We start from the raw sequence: 27,151 nt of genomic DNA, 5'->3' as shown, positions 1-27,151 counted from the left end.
AGAAAATGAAAATCCTTTATTTCCATCAGGAAACCAGACCTTTGAACAGGAAGGAGGTTTTATGTGATGCTGATTAATGCGTCCACTCACTCTGACTCATGAACATTTTATAACTCTGGAGGCACTGCTATGAATCAATTTGATAAATGATAAAGGATTTTATTTCATTTTTTTAATGTTTTACATTAGTTGTTTGGATCTGATCAAAGATGCAGCAACTGAAGAGTAATAGAAAACCTAATCAGAACAATAGGGGAAAAAAACAACAAAACATTGTCAAGTACCAATGCCAGAAAGATGTGGAAGAGATCCTCTGTTTGGCAGGTTTCAGTCAAAAAATCTGATGTTTTAATTCCTGCATCCATGGTCCTGACCAGACCAAACAGTCCTCCCATTACAACCCTAAGCGGCTGCGCAGCTTCCAGCTCCTGAAAGCAGGATGTTCAGGGTGGAGGACGAGATGTTCCTCCCAAACGGGGCAGGATGTGAGAGGGAGGAGGAGGTGTGATTTACTGTCTGCCTGAACGAGTGCCGGCCCAAAGATAAGAGCAGGAGGGAGGAGAGGATGTGGAGCTGAAACTCGCTGCTGTTCAGCACTTTTACAAGTTCAGGAGTAAACACAGCGGCTTGGTTTCCTCAGACAGCTCCCTTAGCTGTAAATATGTGACAAAACAAAAACAAAGTCTTTCTATAGACAATAACTGAAGAGCCAGACTCCAATTAGAAGGTTGTGATTCAGACGACGGCAAGGGGATTCATTTAAATTATCTTTATGTCAGTAGCTGCAGCTACCTGAAATCCTGAGATGTTGATATGCTTTGGTTCCTTTAAATCAGGACCAAAACTATTAGTTCGCTGCAGCTTATCCACGAAAGTCAGCAATTATTTCTTTATGCATTTTTATGATGTCCCAGGTGTTAATTTGTTTTTAGTAAACGTTTTGTCGTTTAAATGATGCTTAAATCTTGCTGCATATTACACATCTTGTTTTAAATGTCATATTTTTCACCTCAGTTTCTTTATGTTCCTGTAAACACATCAAACCTTCTGTATCAATGCTAGTTTTAAAAGAAACGCGTCTTGCCCTCTGTCGCTGTGTGACTGTCATCTAGTCCAGGTTCTGCTGATGTTACCTGGCTCTGATCAAAATGGAGGTGTTACTATGTGTTAGTTCTAATTTCTGCTTATCTATTCAACCACTGATAGATTTAGTTCAATTTAATTTCTTTTTTGTGTTTTTCATGAAAGTGCCATAATTGTCTCAGAACATTGGATCGGGGAGCAGAACCCGAATGGAGATAGTTTTTTTTTATCCTGTAACCAAATCAGTCCACTTCCACAGTGTATGACAGAACCGGGCCGAGGCTGGACCTCTTGGGTCTCCTCCTGCTCAGGTTTATTAGAACAACCGAACATCCTGAGGAATTTCCTCCTTTCTGGTGTTTCCAGCAACTCTGAGGATCCTGAACCTCAGATGAATGGGAGGAAGTGCTGCTGGCTGACTTTTTCCTCTCACAAAGACGCACTTCCTCCCAGCTCTGCTGTCCCCACTCATCAGCGGCCACAGGACTCACGGAGGAGCAGCAGAGGAACATGAAGGCCCTGGTTCTGCTTCTGCTTCTGGGATCCAGCTGTGTCTGTAAGTAAAGCGAGATGTTTCTGCTGCTGGTTCTTGTCCAGTATGGGATACTTCACATACTTCTTACCATTTTTTTGTTATGAAGGATTTCAGACTCCTGAAAAACTCTGAAAAAGCTTGATTAAAATCCTCATGAGTTCTGGTGGGAGGTTAAATAAAAACTACTGTGAGAATCAGAACCAGCATGTCGTTGCAGTGTTGCCTTGTTCAAATCTATTTTTATGGTAAAAAAAACAGGGGAAACTGTTTATTTTTATGTTGAATGAAGCACAAGTGATAGGAGATTCATGTCTTGATTTGAGGGACATGATCAAGCTCCCCAATAATGGCGTTCTGGGCCAAAAGCCCAAGTATTTTTACTTTCTCTTTGTTAATTGTGACAGGGAAAGATATAAACCTAATAGTTATATACAGCATGTAACCGACAGGTTTTGCCCGGATTTAAATGAAAAAATGAAATAGTGACCAGTCTGAATGGGTTCCACCACCAGCCTGAAGAGATTTTTAGACGTTAACCGAGAATCCAACAAGACAGCAACACACTGAACCTGAGAGCCGTCGGGTTGGTTCTCTGCTTCGACCTGAAAGCAAGCTGACAATTATTCCTCCCATAATGAGTTTTAAACACAAATGGTTTCTGTTCCTTAGTCACACACTTCTCCGGCTGTTTTAATTAGTTATTATTTTATTTAAAAAATGCAATGATGTTTGCTGAGAGTCTAGATCTTCATTCACATTTTATGAACTTCATGGAAAGATAAATGCAATGATCGTGTTTTTAATTTAGCTGCTTTTTTCCTGATGAACACATCTAGTTCACCGCATCTAGAATCCTAAAGGCTTAAATGGTTGATTCACCATCATAAGCCTCTCTGGTTTGTGTGTTAAGTAAATATACCTCTGTGTACTAAATGCAGCATTCTGCTTGATTTTTACATTCCTGTTCCTGAGAGCCTACAGCAGCTCGCCTACACATCATGGCTGAAGTACATTTTTAAGGTTAAAACTAGGTCGTCATAAATAAAGGCAATAGTTTTTTTTTCAAACAAAGAATAGTATGATAGTTATCATCCACAATCAAACAGAAAAACAACAAAAGCTGTTGAAAAGGAAGACTTTAATAAATTATATTTTTTAATTGATCAGTATTGCATTGAAGGACACGTGAGAAAATGAAAAATGTCAAAGAAATAGAATTGGTTTATTGCTAAGTTTTAATCTGGTTCATTAGATTCACTACAATTAGCACAAGATATTAACTCAGAAACATGGATTCCCTAAATAAATCAAAAATATGCTTTACCAAAGTAGCGCTCCCAGCCTGTTCTGTAGGTGTCTGCATGAAAATTGCTTTCCCATATAGAGGAAATGCGTATTTACCTGCAACCACAGGGATGTTGTTGTTGGGTTTTTTGTTTGTTTGTTTTGTTTATGGTATCGTATTAAAGAGATCAGTGTTTGTGAATCAGTGTGTGTTGTTGAGGATGAGTGCATGAAGCAAACAAACAATAAAAAAGACATTTTTAGTAGGCAGGACAAAATGATGCAGATAAATCTCTAAACATCTGTGTTGCTTGGCTAACATGTGGTTGTACTGAAGACAGAAATGTGAGGAGCAGATCAGTACAGTGATGCTTCAAAGAGTTTGATATTAAGCAATGTTTTGCACGGAACATGCAAAAGAAAAAGCTTCATATCAAATGTGAAGTATTTTTGCTTTTTTGATCTTTAAAATCCCTTCTTGATCTGTCTTATTTTTTAAGGGGAGTGTAGCAGGTTATTATTTTTTTTTTTATTTCTTTACATTTTCATTCTAATTGACTTGCTTTTATATATATATATATATATATATATATATATATATATATATATATATATATATATATATATATATATATATATATATATATATATATATATATATGGCTGAAGTACATATATATATATATATATATATATATATATATATATATATATATATATATATATATATATATATATATATATATATATATATATATATATATATACACACGTCCATGTTGGTTTGGAGAACTGTTTTAAACAAAATAATCATTTTTAAATGACATTTTGTGTTTACTCGGCTTTATTTATTTTTTATTTTTTTGGTTGATATTAAAATATCCTTGTATGATCTGAAGCATTTTAGTGTGATAAATAAGGCAAAAAGAAAAGAAATGAGGAAGAAGGAAATACTTTTTCATACAATGTGTTTCATAAAACAAACAGATAAACCAGGACTACAGATCAAATGCTCTCTTCCTCTGGAGATTAAATTATTTTATGTTGGTATTTTTAAGTGTTGGTATTTATTCTTATTTTTCATTTTATTTCTCCTTCAGGTGTTGCTCTGAGTTTATAGCTCTGAGCTTATTGACTATTATCAATAATAATATGCTGAAGAAACTGTAAACTACAAGGAAAGAACAAGGAAACATAAAGTCAATAATTTTGAGTGCAAGCAAGTTGTCAGTCCAGTGGTTTTATTTTTTGTTTTTTGTTTTTTTTTAAGTCAAGAGTTATTTTTAGTCCTGCAGGTGTTCTCCTGTTTAGGAAACTCAGATTCCCCTTCCTTCCCCCATGTCAGTCCATAAACGTACCTGCAGGAAAACTAAACTCCAGGTTCAGTACCAACAGTTTATGATTCACACACTCTGAGACACGGCTTTCAGCCTGATCAGAAATGTTGGTCGAGTACCATACTTCCAATGTGGCTGTTCTAGGTTCGATTTTTCAACCCAATGGACTCAATTAGGAAATCGGCATGTTCAGCACCTTTCTTCCAAAAATGAAGGCAAGTAGAAGAGGGCTCTGCAAAAATTTAAGCAAAGATAATTGAATTACCCCTGGTAAAACACAAATCTGTGATTCTAAGTGATCAGAATTACAAAATACCAGGAGAATGACTCTATCTATAAACAAAATCCAAAAACCAGAACAATATTCAGATTTAGGATTGTCATGTCCCGGATGGCTGAGAACTAGGAGTGAAATTACCAGAAAAAAATCAGAATCAGGTTATGGTGCAGCTGAGCAACAGAGGATCCCCCTTCACTTTGACACCTTCAGCTTGATTTATTTTTTGGCTAAAGTCTAACCTGCAGTCTCTGAACCAAGCATCATTCCTGCCAGGAGTTGGGGATTATTTGGATCTCAGCACAAGTATAAATGGAGCAGGACTGGGACCAGACCAGAAATTTTAATAATTCTGCAGCATAATATGAAGGTACATGAGTGTCTGTAAACTCTGCATGAAAATAAAGGAAGACATAAACTACAGTGCATGATCAGTGATGGAGAACATGCAGATAACTGACTCCTAAAGACACTTAGATCAAACATCAGGTAGTAACCTGAGCCACAGATGAAAACGTCGACCTCTGTAGCTGGTCAGACTGGATCAGTCGCAGTCTGAAGCTAATGACTTGTCACATAGTAAGTGAGACTGAAAAACTATTGCAACCCAACGCAGACATAACCACAGTCTGGAGGCCATCTCCCTTGTTGTCTGATATCAGGGTGTGTCGTCACTTTCCTTTTTAATAAAATGCTAAAAATGAAATTGATTTGTTGCTAAGTCATATTCAGAGTTTAACCTTTTCTGAATATACAGATTTAATTGTTTGACGATCCTCATTTCTCATTTTTTTGTTTACAGGCACGACTTCTTTTCCCAGTTTTTCTTTGCCTACAAATGAACCAGAGGAGCTATTCAGAGGTCCATTCAGAACGAACACAAATGACCCATTGCCAAACACCGACAGAGTCCTGGGAACCACCCGACACATTAACACCTCCGACATCCACAGTTCATCAACTCAGGGAGCTTCAGCCCATGGAAACACTACCAAACCTCCGGATTTACTTCCAGATGATACGTCCTATGTCTCAGAGCTTTTTTTTCCAAACACAGACCAAACTGCTTTATCCAGTGTTGGTGGGTCCACCACTGACCAAATAAATGGTCATACTGTCCCGTCTGGTCCAAGTGTGTCCACCACTGACCAGTTAGAGGCTCACAATGCCTTAACTATCACAGGTTTGTCCACCACCAATCAGTTGAATGTCCGCACCGTCTCATCTGGTCCAGGTGTGTCCACTACCAATCAGTTGAATGTCCGCACCGTCTCATCTGGTCCAGGTGTGTCCACCCCCAATCAGTTGAATGTCCACACCATCTCATCTGGTCCAGGTGTGTCCACCCCCAATCAGCTGAACATCCACACCGTCTCATCTGGTCCAAGTGTGTCCACCACTGATCGGTTGAATGTCCGCACCGTCTCATCTGGTCCAGGTGTGTCCACTACCAATCAGTTTAATGTCCAAACTGTTTCATCTGGTCCAGGTGTGTCCACTACCAATCAGTTTAATGTCCAAACTGTTTCATCTGGTCCAGGTGTGTCCACTACCAATCAGTTTAATGTCCAAACTGTTTCATCTGGTCCAGGTGTGTCCACTACCAATCAGTTTAATGTCCAAACTGTTTCATCTGGTCCAGGTGTGTTCACCACTGACCAATCAGAAATTCCAAGAATGTTGTCAGGTGCAACTGTGTTCACCTCCGACCAATCAGATGTTCACGTTGTCTCATCTGGTCCAGATGTAGTCGCCACTGGCCAGTCAGAAGTGACAAACAGTTCAAAAGGACACAGGAAGCCACAGCCTAAGACTGAAACAGCATCAGTGTTGAACACATTGTCCTCCCTTAATGGAAACCAAATTGGCTCCAGTGGAAGCAGAACCAGGCTTGGTTCCTCTACAGGATATCCACGGAAGAGCACAGTTGGACTGAAGGACTTCACAGTCCCCTTTGAGTTTTCACCATCTGCTGCAGCTACATTTTCTGACAGCTCATCTGCTGACTCTGAGCCAAACACCATATCAACATCTTATCGTATTACTTACACAAAAGGCTCTACCTTAGCTACACCAACCACAGCTTACACACCTGGAGAATCACTCCTTACATCTGTCTCCATGACAGAGACAAACCCATCATACAACCATTACAACCTTGTCACAGCTTCTGAAGCTTCACCTTCAGTTGAAGGCTTTTCTCAACATCCAGACACAGCTAGGACAGTGAGTGAAGTAGCTGACAACACACCTGGTGGCACACCTCAAACCACACCTGAAGCCACATCTGCTGTTTCAGTATCTGCATATACATCTGTAATAACACCTGAGATTGGACCCATGACCTCACCTGGGGTCACTCCAAGAACGAACCCTAAAACTACATCTGCAACCACAAATGCAGCTTCCGCACCTGGAACCTCACCTGGAGATTCTGAACCTGAAACCCCACCTGGTGCTTTCACGCATGAAATGAAGCCTGCAGTGACATCAGCAATGCCTACACCTCAGTCCACACCTGGAATCTCCACACCTGAATCCACACCAGCAGCTTCTGAACATGAAACAACATCTGAAGCTCTAACACATGAAACCACATCTGCCGCTAAACATACAACTACACTTGCAATCAGAACTACAACCAGAGCGCCAACACAGAGCTCTGCACCTGTGACCACACCCACAGCAACAACGCGTGTAGTGTCCACCCCCTCTACACCCATAATGACTGTACCAACGATTCTCCCTAGCATCACCACGCAAACCACACAGTCAACTATAGCTCCACTGCTGGCCACCACACATGTGAGTATACTATCTGTTAAAATAATTCTGCTTTTGCTCCTACTTCAGGGTTTCCTCTATTATAAGCCTGGTGGGCCACCAGGCTTTACTTGCCATCCCACCAGTTTAAGCGTTGTTTGTTTATTTTAAATAGGGTTTTTTTTATACACAGTGACAGTAAAGATGAGTTAAGCCAGTTTTATAGTTGCAGCATTGGTGTTGCCCAGACCACAAGACTTAGTAAGTTTTCTGGGGGAAACCCTGTACTTTTATTTATACTTTAAAGGCTTCACGGCTGCCCATGGGGCAGCTGTGAAGTGAAAATAATACAATGGGCATGCATTGCATGTGGGCATGCAAAAGTTGCAAATTCACGTAAATAATACAAAAACAAAAGTAAAATATTCTAACTCCTTCACTTTTAAGAATTGTTTTCTCTTTACATGACTGTACCCTCTTGGCTTTGATTCAGTGGGGCAAATTCCTGAAATATCAAACGGATGTAACACTGGAAAAGTTAAAAATGCTATTTTTCATACCCAATGTCAAGCATGGTGGAGGGGGAGTAATTATTTGGGCTTGTTTTGCAGCCACAAGACCTGGGCAACTTTCAGTCCATTAAATACTCTTGTTTGCCAAAATAATGCAAGTCAAGTATAAACTCAAGTGTCCTACAGCTTGGCTTCATGCAGCTCAGTTCCCACTGGGTCATCAACAGAACAATGACTGACAAAAGGGCAAATATACAAGCTAAAATACAAACAAAGTTCTTGCAATGGCTCATTCAAAGTCTAGACATTAACCTAATTAAAATGTTGTGGAAGGCTGTAGAAAAACGCTTCTCGTTAAATAACTAACAAAGTGTGTGCTATCATTTCATCTACAACAATGAGAGAAATAGTTAGACTGAAAAAAAAAGAATAATAATAGTTTAGTTTTGCAAAAAGGACATTGGGGGTTCCTCCGATATATGGTATATGCATCTATAATGGTTTCTTTACTGAACCATTATAGATGCATATACCCATCTACACTATCTTATGAAGAGTTTGGTCAAAGTCCATTAGGTTTTGTACTGTACTCCTTAGAACAAATGTATGCAAACACTGTAGAATTTAAGATTTCTCATAATGTAAAATCTGCTCTGACCTGATGGAACAGAGTAGTTTATTCTCCAGGTGAAGATCAAGATCGCGATTTAAGAATCATTTAAGCGTTTGCAATGAGGAGTTGATGAGATGAAGGATGTTTTTGTACCCAACTTTCTCATTTCTACGTGGGTCCCAGGTAGATTACAACGCTTCCATAACCCTGAGAGGATTAAAGAGATGGAGCAGAGTTTAAATGCTCATAAATTTTTGCTTCAAAACGTTCAGTCTACTCAACTTCACACAACTTCAAACTGAACCTTGCGTTTTGTGTAATCAGCATGTTTGTTGCCTCTTCCTGACTGGAAAACTCAACAATGGCTAATGTTGTTGGCCCTAATGGAGCCCAGCTTGATGCTGGAGGTTGGTGGAGAAAACGAACGGGGCGGGCAGGAAGGAAGGCAGGGTGGGTCAAGCCTCTATTTTGAGTCAAAGAGACCGAGTCAGAGTGAACTGAGTGGAGACCAGGAGCCGATGAGATGAAGAATGAAGCGTAGCTGCAGCCAGCATCTCATCGGACAACTGATGGACTAATACTGCCACTTTGGACATGATTCACCTGCACTGGATGGTACCTGTGTCACATGACCTCGTATGTGTGTTAGCCCGGGTTGAAATGCACCATGTTTACCTTCTGTTAACGGGACGGACAAGCGATGCTCCCAGGATGTTTGATCCTTGGACTGTTGTGGAGGATTGGAAAGGTGAGAAAATTGGAGTGATTTGATGTTCCATGATTCTGTTGATCAGAAACCTCTGGAATAAGTTAATCCCAGATTTTAGCATTTGGTCTTTGCCTTAGGCTATTAAATCATTTTGGCAATCCCCTTGCCTTCTCTGGACTGCCACTCGTGGGAGAACCGCGCCATGACCTCTGAAGTTGAAGCAATTGAGGTAAGGCAGTTTTGAAGTTACAACTCATGAAGTGACCTCCTGTTGCAGGTCCAGACCAGCTGCGCAGTGGAGCTAACAGAGGTCAGGACCACCTGGGACTCAGCAGTGGTTTGGTTGACTGCTGCCTGTCCATCACCTGACTTCACAGCCTTCATGGATGCAGGCTCTGGGCCAACCGCGGTCCGCTGTGATCAGGATGGAAACAATGGATATATGTTTATCTGCAACATGACAGAGCTACAACCAGGAACTTTGTATGAACTAAGAGTGATTTCTGGGAACGATGAGGAGAGAAGCCTTGGCTCAATGCGCACAGGTAAGAACTTACTTGGAATATTTTTCTCCATGATCCTGTTCCCTTTCATTTTTTTCTGCAGGTTGATCTCCATTAAGGTTAAAACCTTTGCATCATTTGAATTTATGGTTAATGATAGGAACATGGACATATTTAAACCAAATTCAGTGTATATTACTTTTGATTTAAAATAGTTGAAACAGGACTAAATCTAAGGAGCATTGTCATTTCAACAACATCAGTTTTTCATTTTCCATCAATGTCTCAACCGGTGTTTCAGTGTTGCTGTTGGGTCTCGGCAGTGGATTGTTTTTCAGTCAAGGCATTGCTACTGGTTCACTTCCTGCCCCACCTGTTGCATTTTTTCTGTGTTTGCCTTAACTCAATGCTACATTCTGCTCTAAAACACTGACTTTATTCAGTCCAACCAGAACCTTAACTGGTTTCCATCCCATCCAAACCTGCCAATAACTTGATCCCTGAACCTCCCTAACCTTTTAACAGCCTGTCTCAAACTTTCCATAACCTGATCAGTTATTCTCCCAAAGTGTTCAAAGTGTCTTTCTGCTGACATCTCAAAAGATCTTCTCCTTTTTCCTCCCACAGTACCAGTTAGTCCAGCTCAGCTTGAGATCCAGTTGGACCCTGAAAGCATGGCTTCAGTTCATGAAGGATCCTCTGGGCTGCTAGTCCTCTGGTCCCTCTCTGCAGGACATGTGGACTGGTATAATGTAACTCTGGAAGACGTCCACTCCGGTATGGTTCGTAGCAACAGAGTCATGGGTTCTGCAGCTCCCCAGTCTTGTTTCACCTCCCTCGTCCCAGGAACTCTGTACAACATCAGTGTGTTGGCCATATCTGGGAACAAGACTGCTGCACCTGTGCACACCATTGCAGTAACAGGTGAGATACAGGGTGGAAGATCTTGGCATAGTAACAGAAATATACAGAATTGTTAAAAAGTCTACAGACCTTTTTGCAAATCTGATAGAAAGTGGAATAAACTGGTGTAGTTTTGAAGTTGTTTTGTCCATCAGCACCAGATCCAGGTACTGGAAGATGTTATGTATTAGTTTAACATCTTCACTGCTGCGTGTCTTGGTTTTCCTGCAGCCCCTTCAGCGGTGGATGGCCTTCAAGTAGCATCCTCATCTTTATACAGCCTCAGTGTGCTCTGGTGGCCTGGCCCAGGACGGGTGGAAAACTTTAAGGTCCTAGTGACGGACCAGGATGGGTTTCTCCTGAGGAACATCACTTTGACGAACACTACGACCTACACCAAGCTGGATGGGCTGCAGCCAGGGACACCGTACAGGGTCACCGTGGTAACAAATGCTGCTGGCCTGCAGAGCTCTGCCTCCATACAGGCCTACACTGGTAGGTGCAAATGCTGAAGTGATGTTACTGAAGCTTCTGAATGATTATCCTGTATGGTGAAGAGCAGTTTTGTGCTGACATTTTTTTTTTCACTTTACTTCCTCCTGATCAGTCTAAGACATTGACCAATGAGGAAGCAGAACCTGTACTTACTATGTAGCATTAGTGTGTTTCCGCCTATTGCTGTAGCAAAAAACAATCAGCAGTATATGTTCAAAATCAGCATCTAGTGATCTGACAGACAATTAGAAATCCTTGCCTTGTTTTCCTGAATTGGGACCCGATTCTGAAAGAATATGTGAAGTTTAAATGACACCAGGTTTATGGAGTTTATGGTTAACTGGTTGGTTTATCTCCTTTTGCTTCTCTTGATAATGTGAGTCTGATCAGGTCACAAAACCAGATCAACCATCTGAAGCCATGTTTGCGCTAATGAGCAGTTTGTTGCTGAAAGAATCTGGTATTCGTCCATATGAGGTCTAATAATGACAACCTTGAAACACAACTGCAAGACTTTTGCTCAGATAAAGACATTCTCTTATAGAGGAGGTTGCAAACGTTTTCCAGCTGGTGTTTTCCAGCAGGTGAAGCAGACGAGGTGTCAGGAAAAACAGCACCAGAGGGTGAAGATAAAAAATTTTTTTAATGTTCTCTCTTTTTCCTCAGTCCCAGCAGCTGTGTCAGATCTGATTATCAACAACGATGGCAGCTCAGAGAGTCTCCGGGCCTCCTGGACCGCACCTGAAGGGGGTGTGGACTTTTTTACAGTGACCCTGTGGGCTTCAGGTTTGACCCCTGAGCAACGAATCCTAGCCCCCAATGTCACCCAGCTGGTGTTTGAGGGTCTAACCCCTGGACGCCGCTACCAGCTGTCTGTCAACTCCTCAGCAGGAGGCCTGAGTTCAGAGAGAAGGACTGAAGGAAGGACAGGTGGGTCCAGGACCGCTTAGTCACATTGCATGTGGTTTGTTTAAACAGCACCGACATAATGGAGAAGACCCTGAAAGGATGATCATGTACTCCATATCTGATTTACAAACAAAATAGCACCAATGAGCTACACATGCAAACATACCCATCACTGCAGCAGGTCAAGGAGATAATCACTGATTTTCACTGTATTAGGGATGAATACAATTCAGTTTGTGTTTGGTTCAACTCATCCCATGTTACTGGTTTCATTCTTTAGGGTTTATCTGAAGCAAGGCTGACCTCTTTGAGGAGATGTGTGAATATAAACTAAAAATATTATAATATGGGGATACAAGAGATGTTGATGTTTTTGTAGTTTTATGTATTTCACTATTAAAAATAACATTAAGCCTCCAGCTGTTGTCTATGTACCACATGGGCCTTTTATAATGGCTGCTCTGCATCCTTATGTTTCAGTTCCTGACCAGGTGTCCACCCTCTCCATGTCCATTGACAGCAGCAAGCTGCAACTCAGCTGGTCTCCCCCCAGAGGCGACTGGGAGTACTACAGCGTTCTGTTGACAGATGGCCCTGCAGTTCTATTTAATAGGACAGTCAGTAAGAAGAGCAGAGAGCTTCTCGTGTCCATCCAGAGCCTCGGTTTAGTTCCAGGACGGCTCTACTCTGCAGAGTTTGCGGTGCACAGCGGCGGTTTGAGTAACACAGCCCACTGCAGCAGCAGACTAGGTTAGCTACTGTCATAATTGTCTTCAATTTGATTTCAGAAAACAAGTCACGGTTATGGACTGATGCAGCAGGAACATTTCAGTCCAGTTTGGTTTGTGTTGCAACAGTGCACAAGAAAGCAGAGCTTAAACTTCTCAACTGATTGGAGGATAGGACTTCAACAGACATATTCAGGTCAGATTTTGGCAGAAAGTGAAAACCACAGTCTGAATTTAAGGATGGTACAAAACACTATTCACACATGGCCAAAATGGACCAACTTAGCTACTAGTAGAGTTTTTGGACTGTGGTATTAGGATGGAGTAGCTAAAGGGAATCCACACATGCACAGGGAAAATATATAATTTTTTGCAGGAAGATCCCAAGCCAGGATTGGAACCCAGAGCATTTTTTTTCTTAAATAACAAAATAAGACAACAACTTCACAGAAAACTAATGTACCTGTTTATGGTAGTGAAATGTAACACTGTACATTCCTCCCCAAAGATCCCATTATACATACACACACACACATCAAATGTGATGCATGTATTTCAAAGATGTGAAAACACCTGATGTTCTACATAATGCCCCACATAAATGCACCCTGGGTGTTGTCTACTGTCCTTCAGTTCAGAAGTCCCGAAATTTTGTAGTAACACAAAGACCTGCTTGTGTCTTGGTGTGAATAAGAAGCAGAATTTTAAAAAAAAAAGAAAACATTCAGTGATTGTATTAGCTGAGTTGAAGGCAACAGGATTTCTTATTTAGATTCTAGCCTCAATCAAAGTGCACAGTTTAGCGTTTAAAGCTTAGAAACTCTTATTGACAGTACTGCTTCACACACTGTAGATCTTTCGGTTTGGTGTGAGAAAGACTGCATCTACCAGCAGAAACATCATCTAGGATTTAATTACTGAACTTTCAGTATTCTGATACTAACAAGTTAAATCTCCCATGACCCCAGCACCTCGTCCTGTGCAGCAGCTTGTCCTCCGTCATGCTGATGAGACGTCTCTTAGTGTGCAGTGGAGACAGCCCGTTGGACGTTGGGACAGCTTCATGGTGCTTCTCACAGATGAGGACCTCGCCACTCCTGACACTCAGAGGATCCTCAGTGGTGGATCCAGAGAGTGCACCTTCCGAGGCCTCGCCTCAGGACGCCGCTACACTGTTACCGTGAAAACTAGCAGCGGTAACCTGAGCAACTCTGACTCCCTGACAGCATGGACCAGTACGTCTGAGGCCTTTATTGCTGTAAAGAGTGCTGCTTGACAGGTTACTTGGTTTATCATTTAATAATCTGCCACCATCTGTCTTCACAGCACCAGCTCCGGTCAGCGGGCTGCAGGTTTTTAACCTCGACAGCACCGACAGCCTGCAGGCTCAGTGGGAACTGGCTTCTGGAGACCAAGACTCGTACCAAGTTCTGCTGGTCCGTGACAGCAGCGTCATCAAGAATAAGAGTGTTGCAGGCAACATCAGCAGCATAAGCTTCCAGAACCTGAGACCAGGAGCACAGTACAAGGTGGTGGTCACCACCATCAGAGCCGGACACACTTCCAGACAGACTGTGGCCGAAGGACGCACAGGTAAGCTCACCAGTCACTGGCATGACAGTTCTATCGGTTATCCTTTTCAAGACAGTAGTGTAGGATTATTCACACCCTGATGTGGAAGACGGGCCACAGTTGAGCAGTTGCATCGCAGTATGAAGGTTGCGGGTTAGAATCCCAGCCTCGGTTATTTTTTGCATAGAGTTTGCATGTTGTTCCCATGCATGGGTGAGTTCTCTCCACGTACTCTAGTTTCCTCCCACAGGCCAAAAGTATGGCTTTTAGGTCAGCTGATTGATCTAAATTGCCCTTAGAGTTACATTCACAAAAGTATGTTTACATGCTCAAATACAGCCAGGCTCTGTGAGGGTATCAGGTGGTATTATGGCATGTGCTAAAGCTCATCTCCACATTTGTGATGGCAGCGTTAATACAGAAATTTTATTGCTTTCAAGTAGACGTCTTTTCAAGGGACGCTCATGGATTTTTTCCTCAGGATTATAGAAACTTGAGTAAACTTAGCTGTAACTAAGGAAGAAGAGCTATGGAAGAAGACCTGCTGGAATGGCCTCAGATCTGTTTTAAGTTGGCTATAATGGGTAGGAGACACCAAAGACAGGACAATCACTCTGCACTGTTGAACACATTAAGATGTGTTTGTAAAAGGCAGCTGGAGGTCTTCATGTCTTGGTAGGATCATCAGCACTAATGAGAACATGACTTAAAGACGTAACTTTTACTGACACGGTTATTCTTGGACAGTGATACAACCTCAACTGTTGGAAGGGATCGATGTTAACAGACGAAATGAAGTTGATGAGACCAACAATTAAATATTGGTTTCAGAGCCAATGTCTGCAGATTTCAGGCTGTTTTAACAGGTCTTAGGCGGCAGAGCAGACCCAAAAGAAAGACTCTCCCTCTGTTTGGGTTTGTTTCCAGCAGAAAGCCGGATATTATTGAAAAGCTGGAATTTGTGTGGAATTTTCAGGAAGTGTCGACAAGGACAGCAACACAAAAGAGCGTCCAGGTCTGTTGGTCAGAGACTTCCCGTCAGGAAGAGCCTTGGTGTTTTGCCATTGAACTTTCTGAGAGTCTTCACATATCTCCTCAGCATTCCTGATGAATTAAAATGGAACCTTGGTCCCATCTTTTGTTTTCTGAGTTCAATCTTTAAACCTCTTGCTACGGTTTGATCTCTTTAAGATGATTAAACTCTTCCCTGCTTTCAGTAAGTCTAACAGGTACACACTGAAGTGGTATGCATGATGTCACTACTGTGCTGTCTTCACATCTGACTGTGTGTCTGACTCGACCTCTCTTCCCCCAGTGCCAGCGGCGGTCACCGATGTTCGGGTCAGTAACAATGGTCGCACGGATTTCCTCACCGTGTCCTGGAATCAGGCTGCAGGTGAGGTGGATAGTTACTTGGTAACCCTGAGTGACCGTGACAGGACACTGCACAGCCTGGCCGTGTCAAAGTTCAACCCTGGCTGCATCTTCAACTCGCTGGTATCTGGACGCCTCTACAACATCTCCATCACCAGCTGCAGTGGTCGCTACAGAAACCACACCTTCCTCCAGGAGAGAACACGTGAGCAGTTCTTCTCTGAGTCTGAGTTCTAGGTGTTTTCCTCCATGCAGGTTCTAATTCTCTCTGGATTCTAGAGTGTCTCTATAAAGGTTTCTTGTTGTTTTGGCTTGGTTCTTGCTTGGTTTTAGTTGTCAGTGAAACAATGACAACTTCTTGTTGTCTCTTGGTGTTTTTGTTCATACTGCCTTTACCTGGAAGCCAGCTTCCAACTGTCTCTGTCCTGGTTCTTATTGTGTTTATTTGGGTTCTGTCTGTTCCTTTTTTAGTGTTAGTTATTTTTGTTTGACTTCTGGCTATTACTGATCTTGTTCTAATACTTTCTTTTGCATTCTATATGTCTGTGTCCTAGTTCTGCTTGTGTTTGTTTGGGTCCTGGCTAACACTTTCCTGGTTTTAATTTAATTTCTCTGGGTTTTGGATTTCGCTGGTCCTTGGTTTAATTAATTTTTTTTGTCATGAATCTTTTTCTCTTGAATTTGTTGTGGTTTCAGCTCTTGTCTCTGGGCTCCATTTTGGTTCTTGATATCTCTCCCTCACGAAACTTTTATTCTGGATTATGAATGTCTCTGTTAATCAATGCTCTGAATGTTCCAGCTCCTGATTTGATGAAAATTGAAAAAAAAAAAAAAGTTTCTACCCAGATCTATTAAACAGGTTGTCACTTGTTTCTTTGACCCCTTAGAGCCCTCAAAGGTGCAGAACCCCACAGCGACTCATGGTGCTCGGGATGACTCCCTGAAGGTTTATTGGCGTCATGCTGCTGGGGACCTTGACTTCTACCAGGTGTTCATCAAACACAACAACACCTTCCTGCAGAACAAGACAGTCCAGAAGACACAGAGCGAGTGTGTGTTCACTGGACTGGTACCAGGACGGCTCTACACAGTACTAGTGAACACCTGGAGCGGTTCTTACGAAGCCAGTGCATCCACCCATGGAAGAACCTGTGAGTAGCTCCCCGACATTCATAATCTTGGTTATTTCTTAATATATGACGAAAGGCTTTACGGGCTCTAACCACAGTTCCTGTGCTATCCCTGCTTCAGTCCCAGCAGCGGTCCAATCTCTCAGTCTTGCGGGACGGGGGACTGAGGACCTTCGGGTGATGTGGTTGGCAGCTCCAGGTGATGTGGATCACTATGAAGTGCAGCTGCTGTTCAGTGACATGAAAGTGTTTCCACCTCTCACTCTGGGCAGTGGGGTGGGGGAGTGTGTCCTGTCATCACTCACACCTGGGCGACTCTACAAGATCTTAGTTTCAACCTTCAGCGGTCCAAATCAGAGGACCCAGTTCATAGAGGGTCGAACAGGTAAAATTTAGACACGGTCATAAAAATTATCGTAATGCAACCATGAAATCCCCTGCATTGTTTTTAATTTGAGTGCTTCGGTTCTGCTAGTTCCTAGTAAGGTGAAGAACATCCATGTTAACGGTGACAGCAGTCATCTGAAGGTGAGCTGGACTCCTGGGCCAGGTGATGTGGATGGATACTCAGTCTTTCTGTACAGAGAGAGTCGAGAACTAGCTGTCCAAGCTGTCCTCAAGCACCAAAATGAGGTGACGTTTGACTGGCTGCAGCCAGGTCAACTGTACGGTGTTATGGTTCAGTCTTCAAGCGGAGAGCTGCTGAACAACAACACATCCACGGGACGCACAGGTGAGAGCAAGAAAGAGGTTTTCAGCACACATTAGTTGGCCCTCAGTGAGCCGTGACAGTTTTCTCCGTCCCATTGTCCGAAGTTTGTGCCTTCCCCTCTTTTCTTTCTGTCCTTCCTTAGTCTCTCTTTACCATGTGCCCTTAATTCATTCCTACTTGTCCATCTGCATTGTGTCTTGTCTCTACTTTTCATGTTCTGCTTTCCTTCATTTGTTTCTTAATCATGTACTTTTTTTTCTTGAGCCATCCAAACATCCTTGGGTCCATCGTTTACTTGTTTTGTTACTTACTTCCTACTTTGCCCTTTCTTGTTCTTTCCATCCTTTGTGAAGTCCAGAATTTTTAGATAGAAAAATCTGCAGTTACACCATCCTTTCTGTTTTGCAGTCCCGTTAGCAGTCACAGGTCTACAGGTGGAGCCCGTCCTGAGCACCTGTAGCCTGCAGGTGAGCTGGCAAGAAGCTCTTGGTGTGTCTGATGGGTACATCCTGCAGGTTCTGGATGAAAGAGGCAGCATCGTCGCCAACGGCTCACAGCCCGTCAGATTCACCCGGTACCGGTTTGATGGCCTTACACCAGGGAAGAAATATCGAATCCTGGTCCGGACCACCAGTGGGGGACTCCATAGCCAGGGAGTTAGTGCTGAAGCTCGAACATGTAAGACTTTTTGCTTTTACTCACATAAATAGGGCATTGGTATGTGTCCAAGAATAAAACAGGAAATATACCTGGTCATTAAGTTCAAATCTCCATCTGTTTTCTCCTCCATCAGACCCAGCATCTGTTACTGATCTGTCCATCAAAACCAGCAGCACTGCCAGCCTGTCTTTCCAGTGGTCCCCACCAGAGGGAGACTTTCAGCATTATGAAGTCTTTTTGCATAAAAGTGATGAGTCTCTGCAGGAGAGCCAGCGGGTCCAACCCAGTATTAAGCAGTGCTCCTTCCAGGGTCTCAGACCTGGAGCTCTGTACAGACTAGAGATTGTGGTCCACAGTGGAGACCAAACCAACCAGACCTCCATGTGGGCAAGGACAGGTGAGATTTGACTCCAATTCTTAGAGCGGACAGTGAAGCTGGGAGGTGATTGGACCAGAAGGCTGACCCAGTGAACATTGTCCTTTTCAGTACCAGCGCCTGTAGCATCTCTCAGGGCCAAGAGTGGAAACCAGTCCGACACTCTGTTGATCAACTGGGATCGCAGAGATGGTGATGTGACCGGATACCTGCTCTCGCTCTACAGCCCTGATGGATCCCAGCAGGCTGAGCATCAGCTGGGTTCTGAGGTCACAGAGTTCATATTTTCAGGCCTTGTGCCAGGTCGGCAGTACCGAGTCGACGTGCTGAGTCTCAGTGGAGAGCTTCACAACCTAGCCAGCACTATGGGTCGTACTGGTAAGACCAACTATAACGTTAGAAACAGATGGTTTCAGTCAATAAAATTTCAAGAACATAATAAAAGTAGTTTATAAATATTTTGGTTCTTTTTAATGTGAGTGGTTCTGGCATTATCTGCATATTTGGCATTTTTTCTCAGGTTAAGTAGCACATCTAACATCTGGGTTCAGTGTTTCCCAAATGCAAAACAGGCAAAGTAGATGAACAAATTTCAACTGTCTCTCTGGACCCAGCTTGTGACAAATTTGGGGTCTGTTGTGGCGGAAACACTAGTTTTGACAATGTTATAGGATGTAAAACAAAATCTAACCTAAATAGCCTAAAGTTTATTCAAACCTGGACCAAAGCAGAACTAAGCTCAATTATTAAACGACACCAAATGTCGAGATCTCCTACTGTTAAGGGGGCGAAGATGGCTGATGGAATCAGGAGCAACCAGGTTTATATATATATATATATATATATATATATATATATATGTGTGTGTGTGTATATATATATAGGGAACATTGGGCAGTGTGCTGCCTTTGTTTGTTTCTCTTCCTTCTACCTTTCTATCTTTCTCTATCATTTCTTTCAAAGTTACTTGCTCAAGATCAAAGACAAGAAAGAACTCTAAAATATTTGTCCTCAAACATTTCATCTAACTTATAGCTCCAAAACCTCCTTCCTCGTTCCTGTTTGGGGGAGTCACCAACACCTCCCTGGAGGTCACCTGGAGTGGTCCAGTAGGTTCTGACTATGATGACTTCGACCTGCAGTGGACTCCTAAGGACCAGCTGTCTGTTATCAACCCATACCACAGCCAAACATCAGGCAGCCGCATCCTAAAAAGGATGTTCCCAGGACGACTTTACACCTTCAGCCTTCGAACTGTCAGTGGGGCAATGCAGCCCGGTGCCACCTACAGCACTCCCATCCAAAAGAGTATTCGAACCAGTAGGTGGCAGCACTAAACTTTTTTTTCAAGAAATTGCAACTAATTTGGGTATTGGTACATCAGAAATGTGTCTGTATTTTAACCAAAGAGATTTCCAGGTGAGAAGAATTAGGAGTGGAGGAATGACCAATCTCAATGTGATCAATGTCTAATCTTCAATCTGATAGAAAAAAAAACTAGAGCTGAGCCTGTTTTCAAGCAACGCAGCATCACCTGATCTGAGGCTTTTCCTTCTGCAGAGCCAGAGCGAGTCCAGAGCCTCCACTGTCGACCACAGAGCTCTACCTCCATCTCCTGCTCTTGGGGACCTCCACAAGCTGACTATGATTCCTACACCATCGAATGTCTTCACCAGGACACTCACACCCTGGTCTATTCACGGCGTACAAGTCGAGAGTCCACCAGTTATGTCATCACCCAGCTTGAGCCCCACAAACGTTACACCATCTCTGTGAAGGTCATTTCTGACGGGACGACCAGCGAGGAGGCAGAGGACAGCGTAGTCACAATGATCGACCGTAAGAAAGAATTAAGCTTAGCATGTCAGCCAAAGGGAGGGTGGATGAGCTAACCAGATTTGTTTTTTTGTTATGCTTTCTATAGGCCCTCCTCTGCCCCCGCTGACTACCCGGGTCAGTGACAAGTCCACTTTGGTCACGAAGTCCTCGATATCATTCCAGTTTAATTGTAGCTGGTTCAGTGATGTCAATGGAGCAGTGAGGTTCTTTACTGTGGTTGTGACTGAATCTGAAGGTGAGCATGACCAAAAACCCGTCTTTAAATCTGACCAGAAACTGGTTAGGTCAGTGGATTAGGTTCTGACAATGAAACAGATACACTTTGATTTCATCTCATGTGACTTTTTGATGAGTTATACAGCAGTTTAACACTCTACTCTGTAGTTCTAGTTGGACACTGATTATTTAATGTGTAATTTAACTTTTAAAGGCCTTACCTGCTCATGAGTCTTGTTAACATGCAACCTCTGACCCATCCTCGTAGGTGTCAATAACTTGCAGCCAGACCATAACCACCCTCTGCCCTCCTACCTGGACTACAGACACAACAGCTCAGTTAAGTCCTACCAGACCAACTACTTTCCCAGCCTCTGCTCAGATGGCTTAGAGAGCAGCACTCAGATCTATAACATCAGCCTTGGGACTGGGATGGACTCTCTAGGGGGTCCATGTGACCACAGAGACCCGAGTTATGCAGAGTCTAGCAGAGGCCTTATCTACTTCTGTGATGGACCTCTGAAGTCGAAGACTTCATACAGGTACTGAACACAAACTGGTCAGACTATAAATAATCTGTTTCGATGTTTCTCTGTCTGGTGTCTTTGCCAATCCCATTAATCAGCAGTTCATAAAGTAAGGACTGAAAAAGGCTTAGTTTGTCTTGAGCTTACTGAGAATTAGAAAGAATCGATTGTTGTTCACTGTGAACCCTAGTGTCTTGTCTTTTTGCTCCTCTCAGGATCAGCATCCGAGCCTTCACTCAGCTGTTTGATGAAGAAGAAACTACAAACTCTAGATTAGCTTCTCCTCTCTTCACTGACACCTTCTTATCTCTGCCCATCATTACGGAAACAGGTCAGGCCAAATTTCACTGGCTACTAAAGAGTTAAAACTCCCTTAGCTCAGATTTTTTTATTTTATTTTTTTAAACGAAACAGACAATACTGGGATACTGCATGGATTTATTTTATTTTTTTCTTGCAGAACCTCTGAGCGGTGTCATTGAAGGCATCAGTGCCGGACTTTTCCTCATCCTCATGATAGTTGCCATCACTGCTTTCCTCATTTGCAGGCACAAGGCTCGCAAATTGTGAGTATCTATAGACCTGCCCCTGTGGAAGGTACACCTGACACCTACATGACGCCTAACAGTACAACAAACAACACAGGACACCAGATGGCAAAACTCACAACGCCTGACTGGTACAACACACAACACACCACAGTACCACACACAACACCTGGTAATAGAAATACAACACCTGCGTAACAGGTGCATGGCACATGTTCAGCACCTGCTAATGTCAGCCGACATAAAAGGTGTTGTTGACGCTGTTTCCATCAGGGTGGAGGAGAGACCTGATGTCCGGAGATGTATAAGGAGAGAGAGGTCAGCAGGAGGAGTCCCGATGGGAGTCAGAGGGTAGGAACCAATCAATAAACAAGCGCTGTTATGGATGATGAGCCTTGCTCTGACCAAAACAGAGTGGAGTTCCATCTACAGCCACTAGATGGTATCGCAGCTAAACACGGAGAAACTTTAAACATTTAAATCCATCCGCTGTGTCAGTAGATTTATTAATGATGTTACGGAGAAGAGTAACAAAGAAATACCATAGACAGATTGATACATAAGTATATTGGTAGATTGATTTATTTTTGGTGAAAACTTTTGCACACCCTAACGTTTAGTTTAGAAAATAATCTGAGAACTGGAAAATGAAAGCAGAAATGAACCGATCAATCAGTTCTCTTCTAAAAGATTAAATCAGTTTTTAGCAATATTTATTGAAGATCTGTTAAACTCTAATGCCTCTTCGTCTTGTTCCCCAGCAGCAGGAGAATCTCCAGGTGAGATATCTTGATGACTTTAATTAGTTTTTTGTTGTTGTTGTTGTTTTTACATGTTTAGTGATTTCGTTTGTTGTTTTCAGTCCCATCAAGATCCTGAACTTTGAATCTCACTACAACAAACTGCTGGCCGACTCCAGCTACCTCCTGTCTGAGGAGTACGAGGTACGCCATCTACCGTTCAGCTAGTCAAGGAGCTGTTTCAGCTTTAGGAACCACTTTAAGTTTAAAGTATGAATCTGAATCAGTGACTCTGCAGGTTGCCTCAGGTTCTCCTGTTCCTATTTCTCAATTTGGTACTGAAACCTGCTTTGCTCCAGTAGTTCGGGTTTCATGTCACAGAGGTTTCTTATGTCTGAAAGAACCATCTTCTGCACAAATATTTGTTCAGTTTGTTAGAAAAAGGTATTTCCTGATCATGATTGTGAGTGGTCATCTGAGTTACCGCAGCGTGAACGGATCCAGAGTCAGAAAACCTCATTGACCTATAGAGAGCTTTTCGGATTAGTTAGCTTTTCGGATATCTCCTGGATATGTTATATCCAGGAGATAACTTGTTGAACCCACCGAGTTCAGACTCCTGGTTTTTCCACTCATAGGTCTGAGTAAAAGCTTTGCAAGCAACCGAAGAATGGTTCTCATTTTTTGTTGCTATAAATATGAAATGGTTCTTTCATTTTCCTCAACAGGACCTGAAAGACGTCGGCCGTAATCAGCCGCTGGACTCTGCTCTGCTGCCTGAGAACCGTGGGAAGAACCGATACAACAACATCTTGCCCTGTGAGTGTCTTCTCCTTCAGCTCAACTGATTTGTGTCTCCGTCTTACCGTCTCTCTCTCTCTCTCTCTCTCTCTCTCTCTCTCTTTGCAGATGACTCAACGAGGGTCAAGCTGTCTTACGTGGATGATGATCCCTGTTCAGACTACATCAATGCCAGCTACATCCCAGTGAGACACCAGTACCGTCACAACCTTTTAATTTTGTGCAGAACCCCTTTGGTTTTCTTTGGTTATGAACGAGTTTTAGACTAAGACTTATGCTCTGTCTTTATGGCTGTATTTTGATTAACTTGAATTTCCACTTGTGGTTATTCACTGAGTTCTAAATGCTACTTTTGAATTTTAGCTTAATTTGGGTTTGGACCAGTTGTAATCGTGTGGTTTGGTTTCAACTAGTTTTGTGCTTGTTCGTGTTGGTTTTGATGGGATTTGGACTTGGTCCTGACTTGGCTTAAACTGGTTATGGTGTTAAGTCTTGAGCTTTGATTTAGACTTGGATTTGGATTGGTTCGTGTTCTGATCTGGTTTTTTATTGATTGTACACTGGTTTTGAAAGTATTTGTACTGGCTGTTGACTTGGTTTACACTAAGAATTTGACCTAAGACTGAACTTGTTTGGACTCAATATTAGAATGAGTGTAATACTCAATATTAGAATGAGTATCCCCGGTTCCCTGAAGTGTAAACATGAGATTTAATTTGATCATATAACATTTGACCGTTCAGCCTGTTTTGATGCTGTGTTTCAAAGCTGCTTTTGCTTCACCTACCTGTTTCAACAGAACTGAGTGTTTGGTTTTCTCTGTGTTTTTAGGGTAACAATTTCCGCCGGGAGTACATTGCGACGCAGGGGCCCCTTCCAGGAACAAAGGATGACTTCTGGAAGATGGTGTGGGAGCAGAATGTCCATAATGTGGTCATGGTCACTCAGTGCGTGGAGAAAGGCAGGGTGAGTATGAGATGACCAAGTTGCATCTGAAGGAGTTTCTGAGACTCTACCTTTGGCCGTCTGCGTTTAAAAGATTCAATGTTTTCTCTCTGATTCCCCATCCAGGTGAAGTGTGATCACTACTGGCCATTTGATCAGGATCCTCTGTACTACGGAGATCTCATAGTTCAGATGTTGTCAGAGTCGGTTCTTCCAGAGTGGACAATCCGAGAGTTCAGAATCTGCAGCGTATGTTCCCCCAGCAGGAGCAACATCCTCACTCTCTGTCACTGAGTGAGGTCCGACAATGATGTCACATTTCTGTGTGTTCAGGAGCAGCAGCTGAGCTTCGTCCGCCTCGTTCGGCAGTTTCACTACACGGTGTGGCCCGATCATGGAGTCCCAGAGAGCACACAGTCGCTCATACAGTTTGTTCGAACAGTCCGTGACTACGTCAACAGGACTCCTGGTTCTGGTCCCACTGTCGTCCATTGCAGGTAAAAAAAAAAAGCTTTGAAATTAAATTCTCAAAAAAAAATAAATAAATAAATAACACCATCCGATATGAAGAAAATAATATCAATTTGAAGCTTTTTAAATGATGAGCTTGATCTGCATGCAAAATTTTGACAGGTGGTTTACCTTGACACATCTTTGCAGCATTGATATGACTTGCAGTGGAATAAATTTCATTTGAGAGTCAGAATGTGGATGAACTTTAGTATGTTTTCATCGTAGTTTTAACTCTTTCAGCAGCAAACATCTCATATCTTCACCCAGTTTGTTGGTGTGCCCAAGGTGTTACATCTCCATGTACTGAACGTTACTTATTCTTACGTTTTCACAACTTTTAACTAAGTCCGCTGCGTGTGTTTTAGTGCCGGAGTGGGCCGAACTGGAACCTTCATCGTGCTGGATCGGGTGCTGCAGCAGCTGGACACAAAGGACACAGCAGACATATACGGCGTCGTCTTTGATCTGCGCCTCCACCGGTCACACATGGTGCAGACTGAGGTGGGTCCGATGCATCCTGGGATTAACGGGCCCCTTTATGGTGCAGCTGTATTGATAAAAAGCGATTGTTTTTAATATAAAGTTAAGTATTTCACAAATTCAGAACAAAAAGTTTGTTACAGAGCGGTTGGCAGTACTACTAAATTCCCCCATATAGTACCTAGGAACTGAGGACCTTCTTAATTTAATGGAGCGCTATCTTCTACTGACAGCAGGAGGTTTCATATCTTTAGAGTAGGCAGACATGGATCTTAGAAAATACTAATTTTCACACACCTGGATGAAAATTGTTTCCCAAAAAGGGGTTCAATGAGACCATGTCTCTCTCAGACCTGTCTGCAGATGCAATGAAGTAGCTTAGAGATGGTAAAATCTGGGTGATCTCCTGCAGATCTTCTCCACTACTCCACTAATGTACTAAATTTGGCAATTCAATTCAGAGTACAGCTTAAATTCCCCACAGCTCTGCTTTGGTCATTCAAACTGTTTCTAACACAAACCTCCTCTCTGACCAGGGACAGTACTTGTACTTGCATCAGTGCATTCGGGATGTCCTCAGAGCCCGGAAGCTGCGCAGTGAACAGGAGACCCTCGGTCGCCCCGTCCTAAGAATGTGAATCCCGCCTGGCACTGAGGTGAGTAAGCCACAGGTGATGGCGTGTGTCATCAATAAGCATCAGAGGAATCACTAATCGGAGGTGTCGGTCCTTTCCCACAGAGACGCTGTGATTGTACTGCCTGCGGATTTACTGTTGAGCTAACAGAAAAACACAGCCATTTATTTTTCTATCAATGTTCATATTTTATTCTGCAGATTTATGATAATTTATGTAATGTGAACTGGAGTGTGTCTGTGGCTGTACTTTGTGTTTCTGTGTCACAATGAAGCTGTGGGTGGAAACAGCCTCAGGAGACTGAACATTTTGATCAGCTTCAATCACCAGTGCATCCTCCAGCTGCTAATCATTTGTTCAGACAACAGCAGACTCAGCTCCTCACTGAACGTGTTTATACAGATGAACAGCAGTGCCTGTATGTTACCTGTTCATCTTCTTCTACCTTAACCTGTAACTGCAGATCTGCTTAAAGCCATTACTGTACTTGTAGAGGTTCTGTGGACTGTACCTAAACATATTTGTCTGTGAACAGCTCATTAAACACACAGCACGTGTACAAATATCCGATTTCTGTGTTTATTGATCCAAGCTGATTCAAATCTGCTCCAACAAGAGACATATAAGTAGGCAACTCGGCATCAACATCGCAACATGTCAAAAACACAGTTACAGCATTTTTACAATGCTGCAGAACACTCCCACAATGTTCCAAAACACTGTAACTGCACTGCAGCCACACTACAAAAATCGCTTAACATCACTTTAACCATCTTACAACACTGGAACAGCTATGTAACAACTTCAAAACAATGATGCAAGAAATGTAATAACACTGAGTAACCTAGAATCAACACAGATACAAAGTTGCAAAAAAAAATGTTACATTAAAATAAAAAATAACATCAACCGAAAGAAAAAAAATGAAACTGGAAAAACTTTGCAACACTTCCGCACTGCAAGCTTGATGTAACAACACTTTGCTAATGCTGCATTAGTACTGCAAAATAACAGCACTGGAAAAATACTGCAGAAACTATTTATCAACTGACAATGTTACATTAACTCCATAGTTGCTAAACAATATCAAGAAAGGAACAAATCTGCAACAAAAATGCAACAACACTGTAAACATGCTATACCATAACTGCACAGATCGCATACCTGTAACAATGCTACAACACTGAAGCATCCTTGCAGCTGTTCTGAAGCAACACGGCAGCAACACTGCAAATAGGTCCTAACACTTTAAGAATGCAGCACTAATGCTGCACAAATAACGCAACACTGTAAAAACACTGCAACAACTCTAAGACACTGAATCAACAAAGCAACAACAAAGAAAATGCTGTAAAAACACTGCAATAGCTCTGCAACCACTCCTTAACAACGTCACATTGGCACGGCAAAAATGCTCCAGTAGAACGGTAGC

At 42.5% G+C, this 27,151-nt stretch overlaps 1 protein-coding gene across 2 annotated transcripts; it reads left to right on the top strand.

Moving 5' to 3' along the window:
• The first annotated feature begins 1,211 nt into the window (after positions 1 to 1,211).
• On the top strand, positions 1,212 to 26,282 carry LOC106928453 (receptor-type tyrosine-protein phosphatase beta-like). Of its 2 annotated transcripts, none has more exons than XM_088006436.1 (33): positions 1,212 to 1,639; positions 5,319 to 7,321; positions 9,391 to 9,658; positions 10,244 to 10,540; positions 10,751 to 11,014; positions 11,681 to 11,944; positions 12,404 to 12,673; positions 13,620 to 13,886; positions 13,978 to 14,244; positions 15,539 to 15,802; positions 16,485 to 16,748; positions 16,849 to 17,112; positions 17,203 to 17,460; positions 17,848 to 18,117; positions 18,233 to 18,496; positions 18,587 to 18,853; positions 19,511 to 19,795; positions 20,036 to 20,314; positions 20,400 to 20,549; positions 20,799 to 21,072; positions 21,273 to 21,388; positions 21,518 to 21,623; positions 21,879 to 21,956; positions 22,370 to 22,384; positions 22,468 to 22,549; positions 23,074 to 23,164; positions 23,255 to 23,331; positions 23,978 to 24,112; positions 24,218 to 24,340; positions 24,425 to 24,588; positions 24,970 to 25,105; positions 25,621 to 25,740; positions 25,824 to 26,282. In XM_088006436.1, the coding sequence occupies exons 1-32, from the start codon at positions 1,594 to 1,596 to the stop codon at positions 25,720 to 25,722; spliced, it is 8,010 nt and encodes a 2,669-aa protein (XP_087862562.1). In that variant the 5' UTR covers positions 1,212 to 1,593; the 3' UTR covers positions 25,723 to 25,740; positions 25,824 to 26,282. The 2 variants fall into 2 exon arrangements, with proteins under 2 accessions (XP_087862562.1, XP_087862561.1); XM_088006435.1 differs by having other exon boundaries at positions 22,367 to 22,384.
• Positions 26,283 to 27,151: the final 869 nt, after the last annotated feature.

The sequence above is a fragment of the Poecilia mexicana genome, unplaced genomic scaffold (assembly GCF_051168715.1).
Source record: "Poecilia mexicana isolate PSO_F unplaced genomic scaffold, ASM5116871v1 scaffold_6, whole genome shotgun sequence".
NCBI lineage: Eukaryota > Metazoa > Chordata > Actinopteri > Cyprinodontiformes > Poeciliidae > Poecilia > Poecilia mexicana.
Note: the sequence above shows the minus strand (reverse complement) of the source record. Positions and strands in the feature narration are given on the sequence as shown.

What these genes read in the sequence shown, in the direction of transcription:
- LOC106928453 (XM_088006435.1), top strand. Translation starts at nt 1,594, where the DNA reads ATGAAGGCCCTGGTTCTGCTTCTGCTTCTGGGATCCAGCTGTGTCT. An exon ending in CTCCATACAGGCCTACACTG is followed by an intron (nt 11,015 to 11,680) that starts GTAGGTGCAAAT and finishes CTTTTTCCTCAG; the next exon opens with TCCCAGCAGCTGTGTCAGAT. An exon ending in CACATCCACGGGACGCACAG is followed by an intron (nt 17,461 to 17,847) that starts GTGAGAGCAAGA and finishes TCTGTTTTGCAG; the next exon opens with TCCCGTTAGCAGTCACAGGT.